Raw genomic sequence first — 16,021 nt, forward strand, 5'->3', positions numbered from 1 at the left:
ATGGGTAGGCGAGTCTGAGGCTTACAGATGCTCTCGATTTGCATTACCAAAACATGGGAGTCTTATCTTGATAGATTATGGTCCATCGTAGAATACATTGCCATATCCAAGCTAGCATGCGGGAGCCGAGACAAAAATACTCGAGGCCAGAAGATAGCTGCTTTCAAATTAATCCTAAAGGTAGCATCCCTTCGAGTGTTAGATTATGATAAGTCGTTCGGCTTCGCCGAGTTCTCTTCTTCAGCTGCAGCCCGTAATTCATAACAGAGATCGTAACATTGGGCGAGTAGTTCGTTAACGCTGCCTTGACCTTCTGGAAGGTCAGATCCTATGTAAAATTTGCCATCCACCCGCATGTTATCAATTGAATTTAGCTAAAAAGAGAATCAGCATCCAAAGTTCGCAAATTTCCGCGCGAATCACTGTTTTACCTTCATGCTATATGGGTATAGTTCTCTCGAGTTAGAAACTCCGCCAGATTCTTTGACTTCCATGAGGCATTTCCTAAGGGTCTGGAGCTGGTTATATATCGGTAGGAGCGCTTCTGATACTGGTTCAGAAGAAATAAGAAGGCCGTATATCAACGCATAGCTTCGTCGAATCAGATAAAGTAAAGTCTAGGACATCATTAGCTTTCTCTCATTGGAACGTGCAAGGCATGGCTCCAGCGTTACCCTTTGCGCATGAAGATCGGCTGGTTGGCCAGATACATCCAAAAAATTGCCGTTGACACGACACTCGTCTATGTGATTGAGTTTTCTCTGGAACATATAAAGATCAGTTTCTCTTAAGGACCATGCTTGGGTCATCGCAAGCCGGTCAAGTTGGTTCCTAATCTCTACTAGCTTATCGTACTGATCTTTGAAGCGTTCATCAATCTTTCCTTGCCTGAAATGGGAATTAGCTAGGGAATAAACCATGAGTGGTAAGGAGTTTGATACCGATCCAATACAATATCCACCCATTTTAAACATCTGTCCAAAAGGGTTTTTACAATCTCCTGGCCTTCAGGGATAGACCCATCAGATGCGAGAAAGTTTCCATCTTTCATACCTGCCTTAATTTCGTTCAATCTTTCTTTGAAGCCTATAACCTCGGATGACGAAAACTGCAACCCAGCTTGGCATCAGCTTTATCGATTCCCAGAAAGCTTCCATGTAGACGGAAGTATTCTTTGAAACTTACATTGGACCGCGTATTAGCAGCAGCGGTAGATCTTAATATTGAAACAAGAGTTTCATGCGTGGGAGCCAATTGAGCGGAGAGGAAGCAAAGTTCATGTTGTAATTCTGCCAACTGTTTCTCGCAATTATCCAATCGAGTCCGCAGAAGCGCGACAAGTTGTGGAGAGTATGTTTCTTTACCCCTCTCCACAGTTTCTCCCATTTTTCTGAGAGTTTTTGCTATGGAATCGAGATCCTTTTGGCTGTAGAAAGCAGCCTCTTTAAGATGATCGAGCAGCCGCTGAGCCAGCAGATTAGCCAAGATAGCGGCATAAATAGGGTTAAAGTTGCTCACCTTAATTGTTGAAGCCATTGAATAGCTTCAATTTATCTCCGCTGTCAGCTATAGAGTCATACACATAAGAGATCCAGAGGGAAGTACTTACGTTGCAGGAGCTTCATTATTCCTGCCGACAGTGAGAAACAAAAGAGAAATAAGTTGAAAGCAGTCATCCAAGACATTATCCACTGTGCGATTGACTGGTCAGACATGGTAATCCAGGAGCATTGGTATAAGGCCGTTTGGCACACCTCTATTATGTTCTTTACTCTCCCCTCTACCTGAACGGATACTGTTCAGCAGCTGGACTTGCTCAATGACTCTATCATAATAGGGGAGAACATCTTGGGACTTGATATAGGTGGATTTGTCCTGTTTTAGGAGAAGTAAAGCATCCCGGATGAGCAACAACTGATCCAGGATTGGCTGTTCCTGGGGATCCAGCGGCACAGTAACAGCAGGGGAGTCCATATTGTGCTGCTCTACCTGATGAACCGGATGGGCTGTCCACAAATCCTAGCCTGGCCAAGAAGGCAAGAAGAGCAGGTGAAAGCCGAAAATGAAGAGCAATGGGGGAATGCAGTTTGATGATATGCTTCTCGAAGCTCCTATCAGGGCGGCGGGGCGAGCGCCCAAGAAGTCAAAGACACATGACGCTATCGGGGCAGCGCACGGGCCACCCTCCGGCGCGGATTAAGCGAGGGTCGCTTTTGCACACACTGGGCGATTATTAAGAAAATCAAACAGCACTTGAAGATCGAACAGTCGACAACCTCTTCCCCAACGACGTCTTCCGCCTCCATTTTCGTATCCCATCTCCACGTCGGATATCATCTTCAAAATGTCTAACCCTGAGCTCGCTGTTTCCTATGCCGCCTTGATCCTCGCGGATGACGGTGTCGAGATCTCGGTACGATGATAATTGCCAGAATCCCACCTTTCGATCAGCCACCAAGGGCGAAACCTGCTGGTTTCGTTCCTTTTTTGTTGCAAGAGACTGATTGTTTTTTTTTTTTCTTCTCTACGAATTTTTTAGGCCGACAAGCTTCAGGCCCTCTTGAAGGCTGCCAACGTGCAAGATGTTGAACCAATCTGGACTTCTCTTTTCTCTAAGGTACACACACACGGATTCAAACGCGTGGACCGTTCGAACAACGACATAGAGGCTAACTTGCTGGATGTAAAAAGGCTCTCGAGGGCAAGGATGTTAAGGATATCCTAACAAACGTCGGCTCCGCCGGTGCTGCCGCTCCTGCTGCTGGTGGCGCTGCCGCTGCTGGTGGCGCTGCTCCCACCGAAGCTGCACCAGCCGCCGAGGAGAAGAAGGAGGAAGGTACGTGAAACAGGAAATTTCGCCTTGCAAGCGACTGGCGATAGAATCGTCATATTAGGCGATTTACCTGGAATTGTGGCTGACAATATGTTTCTTTTTCGTTCGTATAGAGGAAGAATCCGACGAGGACATGGGTTTCGGCCTTTTCGACTAAGCGGCGCACCTTCGTTTTTTTCCTTGTACACAATATTCCAAAAGGGATGCACGTCTTGGGCGCATGCGGGCAGTTCTGCTACGATTTTCCGATGGGGATCATAAGAGGGCCAATTGTCGGGTAGCACAACATTTTCATATTATGATATGATTACTTGTTTTTATGTCATGTCGTTATGAGCTAGCGCTATCGCCAAATAAAAGTGAATGTGCACCGTCGCTGGTTTCCCTTCTATGCCGCCTTTTTTTTTTAATGATACACATATATACAAGGTAAAGGAATCAAGAGAAACCCGCTTTGCATTATACGATGGCCGACGATCCATTGGGGTTGGCATATATACGGAACTGCACGAAAATTGTGACGTCCTCCACCATGGTACCTAGAGATCCGATAAGCCACGGGAGATTGGTGATGAAATATTCCTTTTCGGTTGAATGAAACAAAATCTAACTCATACGTCAGTTTGCATTGGTTTCGAAGGCGGAAGCGATGTCAACTCACCCCTGCGCCATATGATGCGTTGCCTAACAAAGAGAATAAAAAAAATAATAATGAAAGCCCTGTTGCACATTAGCGACAGCTTGTAAAAGAGTACTTAAAAATGTAAACTGTTTTACCTTCACAGGATTTCTCCCTGTAATTCTTAATAATTTGTGGAATTCTCGCACTATTTGCAGTCAGCGTGGTATGTCTCGGGAAGAGGGCGGGAAAGACGGCATACCCTAAATAGCAAATCGCACTGATATATCCCAAAATTGTCGCTCCTAGCGCAACTTCTCCAGAACGTTCAGGTCCAGTTTGCGCAACGGGTTTCCACACCCCCGTTTGCCACGCAATAGCCCAGCCTACGACACCCGTCGCGCAGATTCCCAAAACGCTGGATATATTCTTCAGCCAAACGCTTCTTGGTTCCGTCTCCTCCAAAATCTTTGCCAACGAATCTCTCCGTTGGACCGCAGAGCGGTGGCTACTCATTCGTCGCAATGAGGCAGACGATCTTCGCCGCGACCCGGGAAGGCCCGTGTTTTCACTCATCCGTCGGCTCAGCAGGGGCGTAGTCGGATCAGGGGTGTCAGAAACTGTGCTCGATAAGCGGCGGTAGCGAGCAGCTCTGCGTGCATTCTGAATATTATAGTAGACGCACTGGCTTATCAGGACGCCGTCTGCTATGCAAAAGTAGACCGCAATGGCGATGACGACGGGGACCAAGTGAGCCCACAGCGCGCCGATCAGGTTTGTCAAGTCGCCTAGGAACCATACAAGAAGGAATGTGATTGATATGGCTTCTGCGCTCCCGCATCTGTAGTTTTCTATCAATTGTGGGACCTAGTGGTTGCCATATCGGTTAGAGAGCAAGGTTCCAAATCCCACGGGCGATTACTCCGTATCAAGAAAAGGGGGAACGAACTAGGAGAAATATCCAACAAGCCAAAGATATTGATCCAAGGATGCCTGATGCTGCCTCCCGAAACGTCAAGGGTACCGAGTTCGTGAGCACTTCCTCCATCGTTGCCCCTCCTTGTGTTTGGATGTATATAACGGACGTGCTTCTTATAAGGCTTGCGAGCCACACTCTCAGGGGAGGGGGGAAAACTGAGACTTTAAACAAGGGTGTCTCGCATGGGGACGAAAGGCATAGTTTTCTGAGATTGCTTCCAATTCAGACGAAAAACAAAAAGAAAAGAAAATTCTTCCCTGTAAAAGCTTGGAATTCTGTAACATCCCAAGTTAATTTTTTTTTTGCCCTCCTCGCCGACCTGATACATGGCGGAACTAGGAGGCGCCACAAAACCAAAATGCATGCAGTGCAGATAAAGTTTTCTGCCGCGGGCTAATTGGCGTCATGGAAAACCTTAATCCGACCCTATGGGGCTGAATAGCGAACTGCGAACGAGACCAACAAAACACCCGGCCGTGAGCTGGCCGGCGCCATTGGCCTGCCGACATCCACGCAGCAGCCCAGAAAACGCCCGTTCTTCATATTGCGCCGAGAATACCCGTTGATGAACAGCATGTTTTCTCCTATTCTGAAATCCCCTACGGAGTACGGGGTATATTTGTTTGTTTTGTCTACGGAGCAGTCGTTTTACTTCTCTCTTCGACATCCGGCGAGCTGGCGGCCAAAACTGGCCAGTTCTGGGGCTGCTTTCGGCCCTCAACTCGCCAAAGCTTCTCTCCACGCACTCTCCCAGGTACCATCCACGCACCACACCTCGCGATCCACGAACCGATCGACCTCTTTGATGCTCCACCAGTCACCCTGCTTCACCCCTGGGCACTCTCTCAACATTGTACTTTCCGCAAGCTGGAAATGGTGTTGCATCCCTTTCTTCCTGCCTGGCCACGGTCACCGCGATCTGCCGTGGCCTGTACCCTCGTCCGCTCACCCAGCGGCTACATCATGATACACCCTGGCTCGTAGGCAAAATGTGAGCAAAAGGGGGGCAACAAGAATGGTGCCCTTTTGCTCATCAGTCAGGCCTCACCATGGTCTGCTGGTGGCCATTTCTTTTCTTCTCTCACTGGGATATTTTATTCTGTCCTCACTGTTTTCTTTGGATCATAGCAACCAGCTATACCCATTGCTTTTTGACCAGGCCTTTGATGCTCACTCTGTGATCAATCTCTCTCTTCCACACTGTCTACATCTTTCCCAAGGCAGCTGACAGGATGGCCATCTCTGGTGCAGAGGATGACCCTCTCGCTTCAATAAGTGGTGCGGATGTCAGTGTAGATGACGAATGCTTCTCAGATGATGGAGGCAATGAAACAGATTGTACCTCTGTTTGTGATGAAGGCAAAGATGGCCTACCTGATGTGCTGGAGGGTGACTGTTCCTGGCTCCTTAGAGACCTAGCTGATGCACTGAAGGATGATGGTGACTGGCTCTGCAATAAGGAGGAGCATCTGCCAGAGCACTACCTTGAAGAGGAAGACAACCTCAACCCATCCTGTCTTCAATAGTGACGGTACAGCCCAAGGACCCAGGAGAAAGTCAACTGGGCCAAAGAGCATTGGGAGCAGTAAGTACTTTTTGAACCATTGCTCTATCTAAGCTCTGTGAGCTAACTAATTGTCTGTCACTGCAGGTACTGCAAGTTTGTTGGTCAGGATCTTGTTCAAGCATATGAGGATCTCACCATACAGTCCCTGAAAGATTTCCTCAGCTGGGTGTGTGACTGGCATTGAGGAAAGAATGGAAGATGTTGAGGGATCAAGTGCCTCAGCTTTCTTGAGACATTCTGGAAATGGTACCAGCTTGTGGCAAGAGAATCAATGAGATAATCATCAAAATTCTCAGAATGTGAGCAGACTTGGCTTACCATCCAGTGATGGTACTGAACTGACAGTTTCCCAGTTATTGAAACTCATCACTGATAAAAAGCGCCCCAGCCATCAGAAATGAAAGAAGATAACTATATATGTTCAGAATCTTGTGAAGTTGTGCTGTGTACTTCTGGCAATAGCAGAGATATTGTTTCTGATCAGCTAACTGTATATTCAAGTAATTCTCTTCTGCCAACTTATCAGATATATGACGAATTGATCACAGGCCTTGCTGAAGCTTCACTATTAATATTTATAGTTTACTCTTGTTAGAGATCTAGAGAGTAAATATTCTTATCTTGTAATTAAGCTTACTGCTGAGTTCACAAAAAGATTTCTGAGAATGAAGGATGCATACAAGCTCTCTTGATTATCTTAATATAATAATTCTGACTGATTAATATACAGTAATATATTTCTGCTTTTAGAGATCATATATAATCTCATACTTATTCTGAGTCTACATGTCTTACTACTGAATGCTCTTCCATATTAATACATTCAGATCACCCAATACTGACTGTCCACAAAATCTCTACAGTCTAAATATTCTACAGTCTAAATAAACAGAGACTATTACTCTGAGATAATTTGACTAATAAATATTTCTTCCGTAAGACAATTTAACAGAGGGAGGTTGCTCAGCTTGTCTATGAGATGCTGTATTCCTATAACAAGCTGAAGTACTGAATGAAGAAAGGCTGTGAGATCACAGGCTTTTCACAAGTTGCCAAGCCATATGTGTTCTGTAATGGTGCAGCAAAAGCGGGCAATGCAATTATTTATTTTATTTTATTTTATATTATATTTTCCAGCTCTATTGACAGCATTATCCGTTCCTCACTTCTATTAATTTCACGGGCAAGCCTGTACCCTGTAAAAGCAGCCATCAAACAGCCCTAGAGAGTGACACAGTGCTGTTATCTGGAACAAAGTCAAATCAGCCCTCCTCAGTTTGCCGCGCTAGTTCTTCTCTCAATAATTCAAGCATGATATCTGCGTTCGATGTCGTGGCTGCAAACTGCATAAAAAAGTTCTGTGGTTCCGGGTCGAGCCGGCGCAATGTTTCGACCCAGGAGGCTAAAGGCGTACGATCTCGGTCAATCTGCCAGTTACCCGGGTCGATACCGTGGACATCCAAGAATTGACAGAGTTCTTGCCAACCCTCATCCAGAAGGTATGTAACGGTACCTTCTTCGCTTCCTTCAGGCCATTCAGCATCCTCGGAGCCTGAGTCATCTCCCCCTGGAGGTGCAAATCCGCCACGGAGGTGTTCGGCGTTATCGAGGCCAATTGCATTTCGCACAGCATCGAAGAACCATGAAGAGGCAGATTGTCCTTCAGGTAACCCATTCGGCGGTAATGGATCGGACGCTGAAATATGCCTGGTTGTGAAGGTCCTTGGCAGGTGTGTTGTGACCGCTGGGATATCAGAGAGAATGATATGACGGGCGACGTTCAACGATATTTCTGGAGCCTTTGCTGCGGGTTCCGGAGCGCTAATGTTGCCGGCTACTTCCACTAGAAGAGATATTGCTTCTGGCGTGTTCCATATATCCTTGGCACGGTTGATGTACAGCTCGGTTAACAACCTAAAAGCATCGTCGGGAGCTTGCGCTCCCCAGATGGACTTCGGTACGGAGTTAACATTTAGTTCCTGAACAAGCCGACAAAACACCCATGGGTATCGGGACATGGCGAAACGGAGTTGCGCTCTCGACTCCTTTGCATTTCCCTTTTGGAAATGCGCCAGAGCTAGGGAGCACTGAATATTTGGGAATAATTCCCAGCGACCTTTGAACGTAGGATGCGAGCAGAGTTGGATGAAGTGTTCATGCTCTCTGGCTTTTATTGCAATCTGATCAATCGTCAAGCTCACACAATACGGATCTTCGTCATCCAGGCTCAGAAGAAGCTTTGCCCACTCGTACGCAGTTTTCCATGTGCCCTTCATCCCTAGGTTTATGATATACCTCCACCCAGCAAGCCAAAGCTCGCGGTTCTCTTTCAGATTAAAGTCCAGCCTTGCCTTCCCTTCTTTTATGCAAGAGGCGAAGGACGACTGGACGGACCGGCCAATATTAAACAATGCCCTTTCTAACAGGTCGCCGGAGACAGCATGATCGCCTTGGTGTTTGGCGATCTCTGATACTTGTAGCAAGGTAGATATGTGGTATGCTTCAAAGGCGTTAGTATTAAGCCCGCACGTAGGCCCAGAAAGTATAAGAAACTCACGATTAAATTGCAGGTGCTCTATCATTCTCTCCGCTTGCATTGACTGCACACACATGTCAAATTGACTTTGAGCATCAACGTATGCTGCGTTATGAACAAACTTATATTCAGTCACTCCAGAAGGCCGTTTTTCTACAACCTCCATCCCAAGACCACCACTGTTTGCTCGGGGCCATTCGTCTTTACCTTGCATGAGCACATTTTTCCGAAGAGTCGTTCCGGAGAGATCCTGCCCTCGACTCGCGGGGCTGAACCTCCCAGTTAACGCTCTGCCCAAGTCAAGCGCCTGCCGATTTCTCTCCCGCCTGCGAGCTGGAAACTGTTGTCCACCATTTGAATGTCTACTTTCTACAGCAGCATTGCCAAACAGTCTCTTCATTTCATTCATCGCATTCAGCCTTTTGGAATCAACCGCCAGCAGCGCACAAAGCATGTTTTCGGTTTCATCGTTCGCAATTCGTGATTGTCTGTCGGCAAGATTATCCGGTCCTTCTCCAGCATTCTTCGTAGAGAGTTCTTGCAAGGCTCGATCGATATCGTCGAGATCTTCATGCTTGGGTGTAGCTGAGCCGGAGGGTCTAACGTCCTTCGTGACTGTGCCTTTTTTTCCCTTTTGCTTTTTCTGCTTCTTCTTCTTGCTTCCGCCAGTCTTTGGCGTAGGTGCCGGCTCTGGTTTAGCCTCTAAAGGCGCCTCCTCAATGTCTGATTGCTGCTCATCCGCTCCTTCGGTTTCCAAGAGGTCAAAGGCGTTGAATTTCGAGGTGGATGGCTTCAGGTCCTGTGAATCATCGTCAGATGCATTGTCTTGCTCAGCTTTCTGCTGTTCAAGTTCGCGCTGCTTCTGTAGTCTCTTGAAAGCCCTGAAAGACATGTCTCGTGGTTCAGGGAAAGAGGGTAAAACGAGACAGACAAGCTATGAATTGCGAGACAAATGGGATGGCTTTGGCCGAGAGATAAGCCTTATCGCAGGCGGCTACAGATCACGTGGGAGGCGGATAGAGTTTTAGGCTTAGCGTTGCCTGCCGCCGTTGTCACCGCAAAAGACCCCGGATAGCCTCAGTAAGGGATCTTCCTACACTGAGCAAAAGGCCCTTGCATTGTCTGCTTTTCTCAGTTTGGGTTGATATCCGCCACCTCGATGCGTCGAGCGGCAATCCAGGCCTTCCGTACAGCCCGGTTCCATCCTGTGCGGAGGGTTGCTGGCCCTCCCCCAGCTCCGCTCTTCTCGAGCAATCATGCACTGACGTCTCGAGTCGCATTTTCCTCCCGGTCCACCGCTACCTTCATACCGGCGGTACTACAGTCATCAATGTTTTTCCGTAACTTTTCTTTAGCTTTCATTTCGACACTCGTGGCATCTGGCGCCTGGTATGCATACAAGGGCAATTCGAATCAACAGGAGCTTGCACCTACTGCAGCTTTAAATGCGACTCCTTCACTCTTCCAGCAAAATACAAACGGTGTCTATTCAGGCACGGCAGGCCATCATACTTCGGCAGTAGCAGGCGACAATCCGACATTTCAGTCGGACAGTTCACTCGTTGTGGAGGACCAGCAATATACGGCCACCTCGGTCAGCGAACAACCCGTCTCGAAACAAACGAGCGAGACCGGCAATAGAGTGGTAGGAATGTTAACTCCGGAACAAGCAACCGAGAAGCTTCGCAGAAACGAAGAATCATACCTGGTTGGCCGCGGAAAGGGTGTCGTTCGGTATGATGTCGTTCAACTTCCTAGCAATGACCCGATTGAAGATGATCATGCCGAAAAGATCGTTGTCTCTTCTACAGCGGATGGATCATCGAGTGATTGGATGTTTTGGGGTGTCTTCGATGGCCATTCGTACGTGCTAATACATTGAGACTGGCCGAGAGTGGGACTAGTTGAGCTAACAAATTGTAGCGGCTGGACTACCTCTGCAAAGCTTAGGCAAGCTTTGATCTCTTTTGTGACACGTGAACTAAATTCCACCTACAAAGCTGCCTCCTCCAAGTCAGGTTTCCCGTATCCTTCTCCCGAAGCCATCGATGCTGCTATAAAAAGGGGTTTCGTCAATCTCGACAATGAAATTGTGCACAAGAGCGTGGATAGAGTCTTAAAGGCCAATTCAAAAAGAGTTGCTGCAGAACTTCTAGCGCCTGCACTCTCCGGTTCATGTGCTCTCCTAGCCTTCTATGATAGCAGCTCCAAATTGCTGCATGTTGCTTGTACTGGAGATTCCAGAGCAGTTTTAGGTCGCAGAACGCCAAACGGGAAATGGACTGCTACTCCCCTCTCCGAAGACCAGACGGGATCTACGGTGTCTGAGGCTCAGCGACTACGTCGAGAGCACCCTGGAGAAGATAATGTTGTGCGCAATGGACGCGTGTTGGGCAACCTCGAGCCTACTCGTGCTTTTGGCGACGCATTCTACAAATGGAAGCGAGACACTCAAGACAAGATCAAGCGTCACTTTTTCGGACGTACACCACATCAATATTTGAAGACACCACCCTACGTTACGGCGGAACCTGTCGTAACGTCAACTAAGATTGAGCCTCAGAAAGGAGATTTCCTCGTATTGGCATCGGATGGGCTATGGGAAATGCTTAGCAACGAAGAAGTCATTGGGCTTGTCGGTCAATGGATCGAACAGCAGCGTGCAAGCGCACAAGGTAAAGATGGTGTTAAAAGCTGGCTTCAGAGTTGGTGGAGTTCAGTGGACCAGTTGCCAATTGAAAAGCCTTCGCGTGACGATGCAACTGGACAGCGTGCACCATTCCGTCAAATGCAATATAACATCCCTCAAAATGAAAACCGCTTTGTAGTTGAGGACAAGAACGCGGCGACCCATTTGGTTAGAAATGCCCTTGGAGGAAAGGATAAGGACACGGTGTGCGCACTGCTCACCCTTCCCAGTCCTTATTCGAGAAGATATCGGTATGCCCTTCGAGTCCTAATATCAGGAAATGCAAATTTTGCCTAACGATTTACCAGTGACGACCTTACTGTTGAAGTAATTTTCTTCGGCGAGAGTGAAGATACCGGTGCTGTGACGATCAATACAGAAGCCAGCTCCTCCACCCACGAAATACCTGCTAAACTTTGACGGGATTCGATTACGTGACTTTTCTTTTGCATGAAGTGATTTCTCTTGCAGTCACTACTCACTTTTCAATGCGGGCCAAAGTCCCGACGCGACGTAATTGATTTCTATTTTTCTCCTCTCAATGGCTTTACTTAGCCCTTCCGTGACGCCCAAATACCCGCGTCCGTGCCTTTTAAAGCGTGGTTTTGGGGGCTTTTTCTTGAATGTGGTTGTGTCTTTCTCTTATACGTAGCATAGAAGAATACCCAAGGGAAAATGTTGGCATCATTCATCTCATTTTTTCCGAAATTTGGGGTTTAAGAACGTGGTCTCATGGCCAAGGATTTGCAGGGTGATCGTCAGAGGCTTTGGAGAGCTGCTAATTGTAATCTGGAATTCTCTAGAGTAGTTTATACCCCTTTCCAAAGATATGTTATGTCTGCATCATTATTTACACACAACGTATCCGAACTCAGCTCTTTTTCAATGAGCTAGTCCATATATTCATTTGCGGCGGCCCAAGAAGGTAAAAGCTTTTCTGCAATGAACCGTAAACTGCTCCGGTTTTATGCGAATCGCATGATCGGTGCGGCGACCAAATGTTGGTGATCAGCATATACATTTCTCATTGCCGTTTGGATTCCTACAGGAGCAATTGCCGATGAGGAGCTCTCCTTGGATCATGTTATTGGACTATCAGCCATAAGTCGACTCCACCCTATGGCTTAGACCCCCTCAGGAAGGGAAAATCGAAGGATTCTTTTCTCCATGGCACTGATAACCCGCAGGGCTGGCCATTTGTCGTCTTAGAGGGCTCCAAGGAATTATGATCCGATTGGTCATTTCTCCAGATATGGACCAAAACAAAACGATAATCAGCGGCCTGTAAAAGTCTTGATTTTCGTCGGTTTTTCACCCAGGTTTTCAAATCCGGAAAGTTGAGTTTTTACTTCCCCTCCGATTACGACTGCAACGGCTTTCTCCTTGCATGGAGCCGGTATTGACTTTGTACTGATTATTTTCGGTAGAGCTTTCGTCTGTGCCGTCGCAAAGAGGGTACTAGAGATCCAGTATATCAACATTCCGGCAGGGACTTCTGACGCGATCATAACCGGACATAGGAACAGAGCTGAAGCTTGGAAAGCTCGCTTCAAAACTCTCATTGTATGAGCTGCTATTCTCTCTTTCCGAGTGGGCAACTTAGGAATGTCTTCACGCTTTTTTATCTTCCATCCCCATGTCACGTTGGTAAACACGGCCGCAGATAGAATTACCGGAAGCGCACAATAAGGATCAGCGGCAAGAAGATCAGGGAACCACAATGCGCCTTCAGTATATAGAGATGGAACCATGGGAACATTGGGCGCCTCCGGATGTTTCTCTAACCATCCCTGAACGATGCTCAGTAGGCCACCGGTCATTCCAACCATTCTACGCATACTCTCCATCATTGTTAACCACACCGGGAGCTGAAATAAAGGGGCAAATCGAGTCCACGGTCGTATCTTCCACCTCTTGTAGAGCTCCTTAGTCTTTTTCCGAAGTAGCAGTTGGGACTGAATTTCAGCCGCATTGGGGCTGATATAGGCCCTGTTCACAGCAGCTTTTGTAAGGACGGCACCCTGGAAGTAGCGACCCCATCCAACCACCAATGGGTTTAACTTCTTCATTTTGCTGGAATGTGATAACGACCAGATCTGGAAAGGCATTGCGATGGTAAGTCGGACAAGGACGGCTGTGAGAGGAATTGACACTGCCCAGGGAAGGCCAGTCACAGAGTGAACGCTTTCCAACGCATTATGTGCCAAAACGACCGTTTCGTTTATGATTTGATTCGGCCGGGAAGAATGAAAGTGACGGACGCGGTCTCTGTATGATCTGCATCGGTATGCGCCAGAAAAGGACGGCGTGGGCGCACAGCGGAAAAGTGATCTCATCGCAAAGAAATCCCCAGGAAAGAGAATATACGTGAGTAGTTTCAGCGAGTGGACGAAAAGAGAGTCAATTGGCTCCGACTTTCTCCTCGATATATCGTTTCCTCGCTTTTCTTGGGATGGAACTGATTATGCAAACATAGCAAACAAGGTGCTTCTTCACGTGACAAGAGATAAGATCGAGATAAGCTCCTGGGCTTTTGTCAGTGAGCCGCCCAACGGGTTCTCCCTTTTGTCTTTTATCACACGAACCTTCTACCCGGCCTGGTCGAAGGTGAAGCTGGTGCTGAGTATGAATTCATAAACTGAGTGTTCCATGTTTGTCCATCGCTCGAAATGCTCGCTTTCATTTCCTCCACGATCGCCACTCTCGTTTCACTCCTTGCTCTCGCCGTCATCTTTCCGACTGTAGCCGGCTATCCCATACGTCTTGTGCTACGAGGACTCGGCTGCCGTATCAAGAAGAGAACAGAGGCAAAGCGGAAACTGATACGTGCTAGAGTTCGAGTTGAAGAAGAGGATTATCAATCGCAAAGAAATAGGCAGTCGAAAGCTGAAGATGCAGATTGGGAAAAAGTTGAGAGCTACGGGTCCCAAACCGCGACTGATGGGAAGGTCAAGGACTCAGCCTGGGACGGAGTTGTAGGGTTTTTTCACCCATTTTGGTAAGAAGGTGATATGTTATCCTTGGGATGATGGCATAGTTACTGAACGTGAGTCTAGCAACGCGGGTGGCGGTGGAGAACGAGTCCTCTGGGCCGCAGTCAGAGCAACGCAGAAAAGGTGGCCCAAAGCTATTTGCGTCATATATACCGGTGATCAGGATGTAGATAAGGCCACTATGCTTAAAAATATTGAAGTACGTTACGAAAGACGTCCATTTCATTTTGAAATTCGCTAACACATCAGCCCAAAGAGACGTTTCAATATCCAACTCCACCCTCCTACGGTGGTATTTTGCTACCTATCGACCCGGAAATATGTTCTGAGCAACACTTATCCTCATTTTACCCTTCTTGGACAATCGCTGGGGTCCTTGGTTCTCGCATACGATGCGTTCACGAATTTGGTACCAGACGTCTTCGTTGATACAATGGGTTACGCGTTCGCGCTAGCACTCTCCAACTTCCTATTTCCGTCTGTCCCCACGGGAGCCTATGTCCACTATCCAACGATATCAACGGACATGCTGGAGTCTCTTGATGATAAGACCGGCCAAAGAGGTCTAAATGCTGGTGCCGGAACAGGTTGGAAAGGCATGGTCAAAAGGAAGTACTGGCATGCTTTCGCGAAACTGTACGGATGGGTTGGAGGTACGATTGACGTTGTCATGTGCAACTCTTCCTGGACATCTGGGCATATAAAAGCTCTGTGGCTCCCATCAAGGAAGAATAGAAAGCAGTACCAGGAACCCACAGTTATCTTTCCTCCAGTGGCAGTATCGGATCTCGAGGGGATAAAAATTGACCTAGCAAGCGAACGCGAATCTCGAGAGCCCTCGATTCTCTACATCGCCCAATTCCGTCCGGAGAAAAATCACGCCCTTATACTACGGTCATATGCCCGTTTCTTAAAACAACTCAGGATAAAACATTCTCATTCGGATACCTCAACCGATCTGCCTTCCCCTTGCATCTCTAAGCCAGAACCAAAGCTCATCCTCATCGGCTCCGTCCGCCAATCCAGTCCGGACGAAACTCATATCTACAACCTGCGCCTCCTCGCCCACGAGCTCAAAATCCGCGACAACACTACCTTTATCTGTGATGCTACCTGGCCTACCGTCCTCGAGCATCTGCGCCACGCCTCCATCGGCACAAACGCAATGTGGAATGAGCATTTTGGTATTGGTGTCGTCGAGTACCAGGCGGCTGGCTTAATCAGCGTCGTGCACGATTCGGGTGGACCGAAGATGGATATCGTGATCGATTTGGAGGAGGGTGCGACTGGATTCAGGGCTACAACGGAAGTCGAGTATGCAGCTGCGTTCGAAGCAGCACTAGCACTGCCGGATGAAGAGAAGGTTGCGATGAGGATGCGGGCAAGGAAGTCGGCACAGAGGTTCACAGAGGAGGAATTCGAGAAGAAATGGCTGGGAGATATGGAGAAGTTGGTGGACTTGCGCGTCCAGAGAGCCGGGAGATAGCAAGCGGCTGTCGGCACCTTTTTTGTTCGAGGAGTTTTGGGGAACGCATCGTCTTTTTTTGTTTCTTCCTATATGGCCATTATTACGGAGTACGAAATGTGAAGATGTGAATTTGTACTGCCATGTAACTTGTATCTGTATATATATGCTCTCGATACCCTTTGCCTTCTCCCTTTTTCTTGCTATATGCTATCTTATATCCATATATATTTCTTTCATGTTACCTTCAGAGAAAACAAGGACATCATTTCATCATCTGCTGTACGGAGAATATTCGCCTGTACACCCCCCATCCAGGTCCAAAGTTCGCCATTTGCAA

At 47.6% G+C, this 16,021-nt stretch overlaps 8 protein-coding genes across 8 annotated transcripts; 4 read left to right on the top strand and 4 right to left on the bottom strand.

Moving 5' to 3' along the window:
- Nucleotides 1–125: 125 nt before the first annotated feature.
- CIMG_04017 (uncharacterized protein) lies at nucleotides 126–2,122 on the bottom strand. The gene is made up of 8 exons (XM_001244575.2): nucleotides 1,755–2,122; nucleotides 1,610–1,691; nucleotides 1,519–1,543; nucleotides 1,186–1,464; nucleotides 942–1,108; nucleotides 675–888; nucleotides 432–617; nucleotides 126–374 (listed from the first exon to the last, which is right to left on the bottom strand). The coding sequence occupies exons 1-8, from the start codon at nucleotides 1,972–1,974 to the stop codon at nucleotides 204–206; spliced, it is 1,344 nt and encodes a 447-aa protein (XP_001244576.1). The 5' UTR covers nucleotides 1,975–2,122; the 3' UTR covers nucleotides 126–203.
- Nucleotides 2,123–2,247: 125 nt separating this feature from the next.
- On the top strand, nucleotides 2,248–3,218 carry CIMG_04018 (60S acidic ribosomal protein P1). The gene is made up of 4 exons (XM_001244576.2): nucleotides 2,248–2,413; nucleotides 2,540–2,617; nucleotides 2,692–2,836; nucleotides 2,947–3,218. The coding sequence occupies exons 1-4, from the start codon at nucleotides 2,345–2,347 to the stop codon at nucleotides 2,988–2,990; spliced, it is 336 nt and encodes a 111-aa protein (XP_001244577.1). The 5' UTR covers nucleotides 2,248–2,344; the 3' UTR covers nucleotides 2,991–3,218.
- On the bottom strand, nucleotides 3,134–4,681 carry CIMG_04019 (vacuolar membrane PQ loop repeat protein). Its single transcript, XM_001244577.2, has 5 exons — nucleotides 4,402–4,681; nucleotides 3,715–4,319; nucleotides 3,611–3,660; nucleotides 3,495–3,553; nucleotides 3,134–3,439 (listed from the first exon to the last, which is right to left on the bottom strand). The coding sequence occupies exons 1-5, from the start codon at nucleotides 4,498–4,500 to the stop codon at nucleotides 3,293–3,295; spliced, it is 960 nt and encodes a 319-aa protein (XP_001244578.2). The 5' UTR covers nucleotides 4,501–4,681; the 3' UTR covers nucleotides 3,134–3,292.
- A 982-nt stretch (nucleotides 4,682–5,663) lies between these two features.
- Nucleotides 5,664–5,957, top strand: CIMG_04020 (uncharacterized protein; the record flags this gene model as incomplete). The annotated part of the gene is made up of 1 exon (XM_001244578.1): nucleotides 5,664–5,957. The coding sequence occupies one exon, from the start codon at nucleotides 5,664–5,666 to the stop codon at nucleotides 5,955–5,957; it is 294 nt and encodes a 97-aa protein (XP_001244579.1).
- Nucleotides 5,958–7,090: 1,133 nt separating this feature from the next.
- On the bottom strand, nucleotides 7,091–9,447 carry CIMG_04021 (Nulp1-pending protein). Its single transcript, XM_001244579.2, has 2 exons — nucleotides 8,556–9,447; nucleotides 7,091–8,498 (listed from the first exon to the last, which is right to left on the bottom strand). Exons 1-2 carry the CDS (start codon nucleotides 9,424–9,426, stop codon nucleotides 7,261–7,263), a joined length of 2,109 nt encoding a protein of 702 aa, XP_001244580.1. The 5' UTR covers nucleotides 9,427–9,447; the 3' UTR covers nucleotides 7,091–7,260.
- Nucleotides 9,448–9,627: 180 nt separating this feature from the next.
- On the top strand, nucleotides 9,628–11,924 carry CIMG_04022 (phophatase 2C family protein). Its single transcript, XM_001244580.2, has 3 exons — nucleotides 9,628–10,397; nucleotides 10,458–11,474; nucleotides 11,532–11,924. Exons 1-3 carry the CDS (start codon nucleotides 9,694–9,696, stop codon nucleotides 11,641–11,643), a joined length of 1,833 nt encoding a protein of 610 aa, XP_001244581.2. The 5' UTR covers nucleotides 9,628–9,693; the 3' UTR covers nucleotides 11,644–11,924.
- Nucleotides 11,925–12,497: 573 nt separating this feature from the next.
- CIMG_04023 (membrane insertase COX18) lies at nucleotides 12,498–13,559 on the bottom strand (the record flags this gene model as incomplete). Its single annotated transcript, XM_001244581.2, has 1 exon — nucleotides 12,498–13,559. The coding sequence occupies one exon, from the start codon at nucleotides 13,557–13,559 to the stop codon at nucleotides 12,498–12,500; it is 1,062 nt and encodes a 353-aa protein (XP_001244582.2).
- Nucleotides 13,560–13,824: 265 nt separating this feature from the next.
- CIMG_04024 (alpha-1,2-mannosyltransferase) lies at nucleotides 13,825–15,924 on the top strand. The gene is made up of 3 exons (XM_001244582.2): nucleotides 13,825–14,221; nucleotides 14,280–14,415; nucleotides 14,473–15,924. The coding sequence occupies exons 1-3, from the start codon at nucleotides 13,893–13,895 to the stop codon at nucleotides 15,700–15,702; spliced, it is 1,695 nt and encodes a 564-aa protein (XP_001244583.1). The 5' UTR covers nucleotides 13,825–13,892; the 3' UTR covers nucleotides 15,703–15,924.
- The last annotated feature ends 97 nt before the right edge of the window (nucleotides 15,925–16,021 follow it).

This window comes from Coccidioides immitis, assembly GCF_000149335.2.
Source record: "Coccidioides immitis RS genomic scaffold supercont3.6, whole genome shotgun sequence".
Lineage (NCBI taxonomy): Eukaryota > Fungi > Ascomycota > Eurotiomycetes > Onygenales > Onygenaceae > Coccidioides > Coccidioides immitis.

Coding starts and splice junctions, on each gene's coding strand:
- CIMG_04019 (XM_001244577.2), bottom strand. CDS start 4,500: ATGGAGGAAGTGCTCACGAACTCGGTACCCTTGACGTTTCGGGAGGCA. Junction 3,661..3,714: donor AGTGCGATTTGCTATTTAGG/GTATGCCGTCTT, acceptor GACTGCAAATAG/TGCGAGAATTCCACAAATTA. Junction 3,440..3,494: donor ACGCATCATATGGCGCAGGG/GTGAGTTGACAT, acceptor CGTATGAGTTAG/ATTTTGTTTCATTCAACCGA.
- CIMG_04022 (XM_001244580.2), top strand. CDS start 9,694: ATGCGTCGAGCGGCAATCCAGGCCTTCCGTACAGCCCGGTTCCATCCT. Junction 10,398..10,457: donor GGTGTCTTCGATGGCCATTC/GTACGTGCTAAT, acceptor AACAAATTGTAG/CGGCTGGACTACCTCTGCAA. Junction 11,475..11,531: donor CCTTATTCGAGAAGATATCG/GTATGCCCTTCG, acceptor ACGATTTACCAG/TGACGACCTTACTGTTGAAG.
- CIMG_04021 (XM_001244579.2), bottom strand. CDS start 9,426: ATGTCTTTCAGGGCTTTCAAGAGACTACAGAAGCAGCGCGAACTTGAA. Junction 8,499..8,555: donor AGAGCACCTGCAATTTAATC/GTGAGTTTCTTA, acceptor ACGCCTTTGAAG/CATACCACATATCTACCTTG.
- CIMG_04017 (XM_001244575.2), bottom strand. CDS start 1,974: ATGGACTCCCCTGCTGTTACTGTGCCGCTGGATCCCCAGGAACAGCCA. Junction 1,692..1,754: donor GAGTAAAGAACATAATAGAG/GTGTGCCAAACG, acceptor TCAATCGCACAG/TGGATAATGTCTTGGATGAC. Junction 618..674: donor CCGATCTTCATGCGCAAAGG/GTAACGCTGGAG, acceptor ATGATGTCCTAG/ACTTTACTTTATCTGATTCG.
- CIMG_04024 (XM_001244582.2), top strand. CDS start 13,893: ATGCTCGCTTTCATTTCCTCCACGATCGCCACTCTCGTTTCACTCCTT. Junction 14,222..14,279: donor GGGTTTTTTCACCCATTTTG/GTAAGAAGGTGA, acceptor ACGTGAGTCTAG/CAACGCGGGTGGCGGTGGAG. Junction 14,416..14,472: donor CTATGCTTAAAAATATTGAA/GTACGTTACGAA, acceptor ATCAGCCCAAAG/AGACGTTTCAATATCCAACT.
- CIMG_04018 (XM_001244576.2), top strand. CDS start 2,345: ATGTCTAACCCTGAGCTCGCTGTTTCCTATGCCGCCTTGATCCTCGCG. Junction 2,414..2,539: donor ATGACGGTGTCGAGATCTCG/GTACGATGATAA, acceptor CGAATTTTTTAG/GCCGACAAGCTTCAGGCCCT. Junction 2,618..2,691: donor GGACTTCTCTTTTCTCTAAG/GTACACACACAC, acceptor GGATGTAAAAAG/GCTCTCGAGGGCAAGGATGT.